Source organism: Amphiura filiformis, chromosome 19, assembly GCF_039555335.1.
Source record: "Amphiura filiformis chromosome 19, Afil_fr2py, whole genome shotgun sequence".
Classification (NCBI taxonomy): domain Eukaryota; kingdom Metazoa; phylum Echinodermata; class Ophiuroidea; order Amphilepidida; family Amphiuridae; genus Amphiura; species Amphiura filiformis.
In genome coordinates, this window is record NC_092646.1 from 25,354,906 (window position 1) to 25,364,917 (window position 10,012).

At 33.8% G+C, this 10,012-nt stretch overlaps 1 protein-coding gene across 1 annotated transcript; it reads right to left on the reverse strand.

The window, feature by feature from the left end:
- Positions 1-644: 644 nt before the first annotated feature.
- On the reverse strand, positions 645-10,012 carry LOC140141106 (doublesex- and mab-3-related transcription factor A2-like). The gene is made up of 3 exons (XM_072162890.1): positions 9,757-10,012; positions 8,888-9,318; positions 645-2,138 (listed from the first exon to the last, which is right to left on the reverse strand). The coding sequence occupies exons 2-3, from the start codon at positions 9,315-9,317 to the stop codon at positions 1,228-1,230; spliced, it is 1,341 nt and encodes a 446-aa protein (XP_072018991.1). The 5' UTR covers position 9,318; positions 9,757-10,012; the 3' UTR covers positions 645-1,227.

Genomic DNA, 10,012 nt, shown 5'->3' on the forward strand with positions numbered 1-10,012 from the left:
AAATTCAACTTTCCCGCTATGGATCTTTCTGGGACACCCATGCAGCTTAAGATGACAGCGAGACAGGTTTCTCTAGATCGATTACACGGCCATTCATACCTATTACCTGTTTTAGGGAACAAACCAAAAATCGATAACGTCTTATAAACGAAACCAGTTTCGTTTAAGGGGTCGGGGGTAAAAATACTCGATTACGTTTGTACAAAAACATCGGTCTGAAGAATGTGTCATTATTATTATTATGTCAAAATTTCCAACATTTCATTATTACGTTTCTGGCATGGAGGGAGGGGGGTCGGCTGAGAAACGAAACTAGTTACGTTTATTGGACGTCGTCGATCTTTTGGTTTGTTCCCTTATTGTAACCTTATAGAAGCCATACTTTTCACGCCGTACTGATTACCCTCTGTACGGAATGTTACATCACAATCTTGATCGACTTGACAACAGGCACACCCCGGTACAAATAATTGTAACTGGTGGAAAGTCGTATTTATGACAAAATGATTAAAAAGTGATACTTTTAGGTATTATTCTGTTAGTTTCTGTTTGGCAAATCATAAATACTCACGTGTTTTGGTCAAAATGGCAATAATCTTTTTTCTACCCCTACCCACCTGAAATAGCTAAACACAACCCTTAAATAGGCATGTCTTCCACTTAACTGACAGTAACTCTATAAAGGGCAGATTGATTGACGTCATTACGTCAAATTGTATAAAATATTACCTTTTAACTTAAGTTGTGAATGTCATCAAACTTAAGATTAGTGATATGCCTTTTTGTTACAAGAATATTACGTACTTCGATTATTGATCATTTTATGCCAAGATTAGAGCCGGGTTCTTCGAAAATATTTGTACGGGGAATGTGCCACCCAGACTTTCGGATGCTGACTTTCTTGATACCTACTTTTTGCTGTTTTTGTTATCCAAAAGTAAACCAATTTCACAAAAAAACACCCAAAAAGCAAATTACCGGTAATACGAATTGGGTGCTTTTTTATATAAATGCGCCCAATCGGGCAAAATTGGTCTCCACTGAAAACCACCCATCGATATACCAAAATCTCTGAAAAGGTACCCCAAAACGGTGGCACATCCCTGTATACCTTCAACCAGGAAGACCCCCGGATTAGAGAAGCAATTTCTAACAATACTGAAGCACAATATATTTTTTTATTTATTGTACAGCTGCTGTGATAAATAATCAACATAACAATGTGGGTTATTTCTGCCCCAGCAAAAAATCAACAGAAAATGACAACTTTGGTGCAGGATTCGCTGCTGTTTTGTCCCTGGCAAATCCAGCCACTGATTCTGAAGGTCTCTTGCTTTGTGAAGCGCACTTTTCCATTTTATAGTTACTTGGACAATGGTGACCCTCGTCACCACTTTCTGAGTGCACGTCATGAGTGTCATCAACACAAATGAGTTCATCATCATCTTCTACACTAGAACATCTAAGTTTATGCACACTCTGCGCTGAGAATCCATTGTTTATAGGCGAGAAAGCAGATCTTTGTAAAGTGGGCTGTGGCTTTTTTAGCCCGTTGTTAGCTGCCAAAAGTAAGTCCGCATACCTCTGTGCTGCAATGTGTCCATCTGATGGCAGTGTATTAGTGTTCTGCCGAAGCATTTGAAATGGCATACACCAAGGCACATACATTGGTGACATAGAAGATGAATCTGAAGGTATTCTTAGTGATGGCGGTGGTGGTGACATATCATTACAAGACGGAATTGATTTGATTGTTACTAGATATTCAATGGCTCGATGGAGATCTCCACCTGCTGATTGCAAGATCATGTCCAATGCTGATGGATTATGGTGAGGAAACAACCGCTGTAAGAATTCTTTAGGCATTGTGTTTGCCTTCATGATCGATGAAGGCACATTGCCTCCAGGCTGTAATCTGCTTCCAAGCCTCTCGCTTCCACCATGACCTTGTGGTTGTTGCGCAGCATACATCAAACTCCATTGGCATTCACGTTGAAGCATGGTAGTCTCTAGTTCCTTGTCTGCGAAGGCGCGTCTTTTACGCATTCTCTCGCTGACGGAAGGCGGTAAGAAAATAACAGGTCGATGGGAAACGCTGGATGAGTATTGCAAGGCTCGACCCGCACGGGAACGACAACCTGTGAGCAATAACAAAAGAAAAACAGGATACTTATTAAACACATTGTATCTGTATACTTGATGTGACGATTTTATTTAAAACCTTAAAAATCAACTTTGCACCAATATCACAATAGCAAACCAGTCACGGATTGCGTATCTGACAATAATATTGTTGAACGGTGAAATATTTAAGAAATAAAGGGTAATACACCATCCTTTATACCCAAATAATGTGTCTGAGACAGTAAAAATGTGACTAATTATTGATACGTTTTTACTGCCGAGGACATATTAATTGGGTGTAAAAGTTAAAGCAGCGATCTTTATTTCTATTATTTTTCCCCAAAACATCTCGCTTAAGCGCGTACGCGTACCCACATCGTATATGATAGCGGGTATCACGGTAAAAATGTATGCGCAATAATTGCTCTGCGTTGAATGTGCACGTTTTATTGTGTTCCATACGCATTCAGGGCACGTTATTTCAAATATAGTGCCTTCACGAGACGCGTTTTGACAAATCACAGTGCGTGATTTTCAATAATGGTTCACAAGGGGACTAAAATCTCCAATAATGTACAACAAAATGTGTTGGTTAGCACCTACCAATAAACCTAGCTAAATGCTACTGCAATTACCAAACCACAAACAAAAGCAGTTATGAGATACTTTGAGGTATTTGTAAAACAATTCATGTTAGATCATTGTACCTTATTCAGACACATTTAAGGTATTTTCAAATACCTTAAAAGACTTTGGTATATTTTTTGACTTGTTGATAACACCAATCTAAAGGAAGTGGATCATTAGCCTTAACGACCCAGTGTTCATTGCGGAATTGCGACAGTGCATGGATATTTAGGTGAAGCTGTAAGCGGTCGACGAATGTACTCTTGCAATATTATTTTATCCAGACCTGATTACGCTACTGTATAAAGTGAAAGTACTTTGTTAAAAACTTATCCCTTGAATTTGAATTTTGAACTTGAATTTGTGTACAGGTGCTATTATCTTGTATAGTTATCAATTCAAGGGTTGAGAGCCAGAAAGCCTTAACTCATAAAGGATTTTTTTTGTGAGTTACAGATTTCTGGTTCTCAATCCTCAAATTATTGAGGGGTTCATTGACGCAATACCATACTGTAGTCACTGCGCAGTTAGGAAGAGATCAATACTTATGTTTTTATAATTATGCTACATATTTCGGACAATAGTCGAGATCCAATCATCTTGAACCTTTTCCCAAAGTTTCAAAATGATATGGAGTCTATCATAAACTATATTACAATGAGATATTGCATACCTGATTCCTTAAATTCCAATTAGAATTAATACCTTAAAATTGAATTCCTTTCAATTAAGGATCCCCCATTTGAGTATCAATCAAAACTGAAACTACAAAGCGTCTAAGTTGCATATGCTGACACTGATATTATAGAAATATTACACAAGCGTTGACAAGTGTAGTAACCCTATCCTTCTTTCGTACAAAATACCGACCATCTATGCCAACCTGTCACTGCTTTGACAAGTTACACCAATAATTTATAAATTTTTCACATTACCTGCTAAAGTCACTGAATCCGGATTCATTAAACCACTGCTAAGCATATTTGTGGGTTTTTGAAAATGTATTTGTATTTCCAGGCATATTTAAGGTATTTTTAAAAAAGCACTGGCATAATTTTGTTTTACTTGCGGTTAACACCAATCTACATGCAAAGGCAGATGATCGATCATTAGCCTCAGAAAGCTTCGTGTTATTTGCGTTGTGCATGGATTTTTAGGTGAAATTTAACGCGATCGGTGAATGTACTCTTGCAGCGTTGTGGTATTGCACTTTTAACCAGACTTAATTGTGCTACTGTATAAAGTCAAAGTAGTTTATAACAAAATTGCTCATTATCATTATTTCATTAATCAGTTTGCTCATTTCACTATTTGCCGACACTTTTAATAAATACAATTGCAAGATTGCATCGTTGAGATTATTTTCATTTTTCATTCTGGAATTCTTGACTTGAAATTGTGCTTTGATTTTTGAATCATTTTTACATTTCAAGGTATAAATTTTGCGATAATGAGTGTACAGATTTCATGATTGCATTGTTTTCGGCATTGCCTAACACAAATCCTGCTTCAATTGTCATTATGTCACCACGTACTGCATTGTCGCAATGCAATCATGTCTCTTAATATTATGGTTTTTATGGTTCGATTATACATATCAATATTTATATTCTTATGTAATTCTTATGGCGTTTCTTATGTTGTTTTATCAAATATTTAATTTATGTATATATATCTTTTATGTCTTTCACGTCAACGTGTCTCTTAATCATGGTTTTTATGGATCGATTATATATTCATGTAAATATTTTATTCTTTTAACATGTAAAACTGTGTTTTATACGTTAAGCAGGGCCCTGCTGAAAATCAGTTTTTATTGAGCAGGTTACCCTGTTGAAATATTGTGAAATAAATAAATAAATAAATAAATAAATAAATAAATAAATAAATAAATAAATAAATAAATAAATAACTAAATAAATAAATAAATAAATAAATAAATAAATAAATAAATAAATAAATAAATGAATTATGAAAATAAGAACTATTGACTAGAAATGTTCACTAAAAAGTACCATACATTTTGGTATCATTTTAAGTACAATTACAAATATAAGAGTCTTTTAAACTTAATTTGTTCAATAAAACAATGCTTTCCAACAAAAGGTACACTTGTGAAACTTATATATATAATTTCATCTTGCGCTTTTTCCCAACTTGTCTTGAACTATTATGATAGTGGCATAATTCTATTAACACGGGTGTATACATATTGTACACAGCAGGAACAGTATGAGTACAATGAGGTGATCTTTCAAAGCAAAATATGTTGCTACTACTACAATGTACTAGTGAGAAAACAAACAAACCCTAAGGCATGGAAACTTAAAAGTGTCTTGAATTGGCCAAGCACTTTGGTCGTCATTAATACAGGTTACTAATATACCATTGTATACTATAGCTGATACAAGTTATTAGCTTTTCCCATCGCTTATGGAGTTCATGTCGATTTTGGAATTTATTTCTCTATCTAATCCCGCCAAGTAAGGAGTTACGAATTTAATTAAAATGAGAGTAAAAAATAAAATTACAAAACGCGTCTTATATTTTAGCTAGATAAGTTAAGTTGTTCCACTAGAAATATTGTAAAATTAATAATATAATTTTCTGGCTTTCTCTATACAATTTCTTTTTAATTTTTGAGAAGTTCTTTGAACTAAGTCTTTACTTAAATCGTTATATGTATGTCGATAGTACGTAACCATACATAAATTCAGTCATCGGGTCTTTGAAGCCCTCGCTAAGAAAATTTTTAATTAAAAAGTTATGATTTGTAGTACATTATGTTGATATTGGAATCTCTCTTTATCATACTATATTATAGGTTAACTTTCTTATTAAAAAAGTAACAATTTATTCAGTGCATAAATAAACGTTTATTTTTACAGGTTTGCTTGTTATAAAACAGTTTTCCCTTTGAAAGAAGTCAATGATTCTGTATCATGTTTATGATGCCTGAATCAAGACATGAAAAAGAGTTTAAAATAATATATAAATACTTTGGAATGGATTACCCTATTGTAAATTTTATTTATTTATTTATTTATTTATTTATTTATTTATTTATTTATTTATTTATTTATTTATTTATTTATTTATTTATTTAATTAATTAATTAATTAATTAATTAATTAAATAATTATTTATTTATTTATTTATTTATTTATTTATTTATTTATTTATTTATTTATTTATCTATTTATTTATTTATTTATTTAACTTTAACACTGGCACATAATACAACAAATATTATATTACACATGAAATAAAATATTTGTTTAACCAGTGAATGGCTGGAGCGAACAGGTGCTATGCACCTCTAAGACCGTCGAACCAACTCCAAAAAGAAAGGGAGGGAAAAATAAATCAGAGAGGGAAAAAGCAGGTTATAAGCTAAGTTTACCTGCAATTTGGACGATAACAAAATGAGGCCCAAGTGCAAAGACAAGTTGCATCAAATTTGAGGATCTAATAATACTAGGGAGTTGGTTCCAAATGGGCACCATACTCTGAAAAAAGCCCTGAAGGAAGCTGATTTACTAGCAACAAAGGATCAGAGGAAAATCTGCTGGTGGGACGGTCTTTGTTAATACCATTAAAAACTACTCGTCTAAATTAATGTCATATAATCAAAGATTGCACAAAATATATTGAGATTGAGAAATCCTCTTCTTAAACTTAATGAAAGAAAAGTTGGTTCTAATATTCAATATTAGTTCAATATAATTACAGTTTACGTTTTGAGTGTTGCAGCCATTGGGATGTTGTTGTAGGTTGCAGCCATGTTGGATGTTGTTGTAGGTTGGGGATAAACCTTAAAAGAATTGTTCACAATTGTATATATCCAGGTAATAATAATTACCGTAGTAGTATATAAATTCTGTTGTTGGATACCTATGCGACTGTTTGCCAGATTGTGTCATCTGCTTCTCTTCTTGTAACATTGATCAACGTGACAAAGGACAATACGGAATTCGGACCTTACCTTAGATGTAGCAATAATGAACAGACAGCAAACGACAAAAACAGCTATTTTCAGCCCTGTATATCCAAAAGGGTATCTGGTTTGACTTCTGGTTTTAATTTTGACATACTTGTCTTTGTTTTCGATAATAGGGGTGAACATAACTGGTAACTTAATTGTATTGCTGTCCATGCTGTCTGTATCATGTCTGTATTAATTGAATATATGAATACAAAAGCCACCTAAGTCCATACTTAAACCAAATTGAGTTAAGCATGGGAAAGTGTTCCTTTACATAGGCCTGTCATATGTATGAAAGAACAACTCAAATTCATCCTCTGTGTCTATTGAGCATGTGAAAAATAGCATGTATGAAAGAATCAACCAATTCCATGATTTGAGTCTTGTAACACATTGATTAAAATCCAGTATGTATAAAAGTCCACTTGTAACACATTCATTGCTAGAGAGTGACTTTTGAAAAAAAATGGGTTTAATAAAGGAAAGTGTGTGGTTTATATTACATGGCAGAATGCTTATCAACATTTTACATACCTGTGCGCTTTATTTTATATTATCTTACTAGTGGTAATCTCATTCTAACATTGTTGTCTTTGTATATGATTCAAAAACCACCTAAGTCCAAAATTTAAAATGAACCCCACGAAGTCCCTGAAATGCTAATCGTCATACCTAATACAGGTTAATCCACTCATTTGCACGTAAAACTTACCATATTGACCAGGTAAATCTAACTGAAGGAATTAAAATGATACACAGGTTTTTCTCTCAAAATCACTTCCCATGGACTTAGGTGGCTTTTGTATTCATGTATTCAATTGTATATGCAGTTACTTTAGGAAGTTTTATGTATACATGTTTTTGTACGCGTGATGCAGGTAAAGAGACTTAAAGAACATGAGAGCGTTCTTTAAATGGTATTGAACAATGTGTGCTATTAAACGAGCATTTCGTTGTTTAGTGTCATAATAATAATAATAATAATACAATTAAACTTTCCTGACTAAGAACAAGCATTTGATAATCATTCAGCAAAACATTTAGACATTTTATACAGCTAAATATATATGAATATTAGCCGCAATGATTAATGCTTACCTTTTTACCTTATACAAAATCTAACTTTGTACCTCGTGTCGCTCAAAAAATGTTACAATCGCAAAAATATTTAAGTTATAAGGTCTCTTTTTCTTTATCCGAATCATATGTTGGTAGAAAGCAGAATAAAAACCAAACATACTGGCTTTTATCCCATCTCCTAACTTTACATGTAGATGCTTAAAAGACGCAATGGTTCACTCTAAATTTCAAGGATTTAAAATAAATCCTAAGGGATTGTGATTAGAGACCAATCAAGTATTAGATTTAAAATTAAATCTTACAGATCTAAAATCAAGTCTTTAAGATTTAAAATTCAAACCTATAAGATTTATTTTAAATCTAAAATTGATTGGTCCCTAATTGCAATCCTTTGAACTTTTTCAAACATCTTAAAAGCATCTACATCATCATTATGGGGAAAAGTGTATCTTTAGAAAGGATATCTTGGTATTGTTGGTCGAAGCAGCCAAAAAATCGATTGAAAAATAACACTTTGATGTTTTGCAAAAGTTCATTCTACAAATCATCACTTTGAAAACTTGTTTGATTTATTGTTGTTAATGAGTTATGTAGGTTTTACAAAAGTATTGTTGTTTACAACATAACTCAAGAACAACAGGACCTAAAAAAGTATATCTGTGATATTTGAATTCTTCTACACACTCGCTATAAAATGATTAAAGTAATTTTTGCCAAAGCTCACTACCATTCGCAAGATGCTGTGAACTACCAAATCGCAACAGTTTGAAATATAGTTGCTAACCTTAAAAGCACCTACATCCAAAGTTATGGTGACTTACACAAAGTTGCAGAAATCCTAGTAATCTTGGTCTACTTTTCCTTATAGTGGTGTGATCAATACCACTTGAATTGCCTGTGGCTCAATGTATAATAGTTATTGCACGAGGACAATTTCGGCAAGTCCCAGTTAACTGTCTGTCCTTTAAAACAGAACAAACCTTTTTTCTTTATAGCTGGAAAAAATATTATAAGTTGTAACATTTGTTGAGATACGTGCTATATGACTTAAATGTGGTTAAAGATACATACCATCGAGGATATCTTTGGAAATAGACGCAGAATTGTGAGTGGCTCGTGGTATCACCGGCTTCTTCTGTGCGGATCCACTATCGCCCTTAGTTCCCGTTCCTTTTGCAGCACTTCCCGCGCTACTCCCCTCAGATTTGATCCCAGTTTTATCCCCACCATCTGTTGCCTGTTGTCTGCGCAGAGCCACCTGGGCAGCCATAACCCGTTGTCTTTCAACCACAAGAAGACAGTTTGTACATTGGCAATCTCGCCATCTGCAGTATCTCTTGTGTCCTTTCAGGCATGATACTACTCCATGATTTCGGCAACGGGCGCATTTTGGGGTACGAAGAACCTTGCGTGTTGCTTTGGTTTTCTTGATAGGACCATTGGCTACTGAAGTTGTAATGGTTGTGGCAGGCTTGGTTTTATCTAACTTTTTCTCCTCCATTCTGTGGAAAAAGAAGTGAGTTATTTACATAGTTATATTGCATTAGTTCACACCACCATCAATCAAGATTTCAGTATTTAGAACAAATATGGGAAGTTAGGAAATGGTACTGGTGAACTGCCTTTCCACCCATGACGACATTTTAATGTTTCCACAAACATTTTGTTTGGTTATGTCTTGAATCTAACACGAAGAGCAACAAATCCTAAAATTACCAACCAATAAACTTGTTTTTATCTTTCCTTTTTCCTTTGTGTTTTGTTATTATTCATTTTGTTTGCTTTTAGTTAATGATTCAATGTTAATGCAAATAAAAGTTTTCAAAAGCATGAAAAGTAGAATTTGAAAAGGCACTGGTGGTAACATTGTGAAAATTATTTTTATACTTCTTTTAAGTAATAAGTTTTATTTCACATACGAGTGGATAAAAGTAACTCACCTTAATATAAACTAAGCATTCAAGCAACGCATAAGAGAGTAATCCAGTATTTTCCAAAACTTTTTCAACAAAAGTTTGAGTCCAATGTGATTAAAATCAACAAGTCATCCACGTATTACTTTAAGTGAAACCAAGATGACACAAGTACGGCCAAAGTCAAGGCTGATTGTAGACAGACACACCTGACCATGTACCACGCGTAACTTCCAACTCCTCACTAATGCTCCTACTCCACTTGTCTCCTACTTAAAAACAA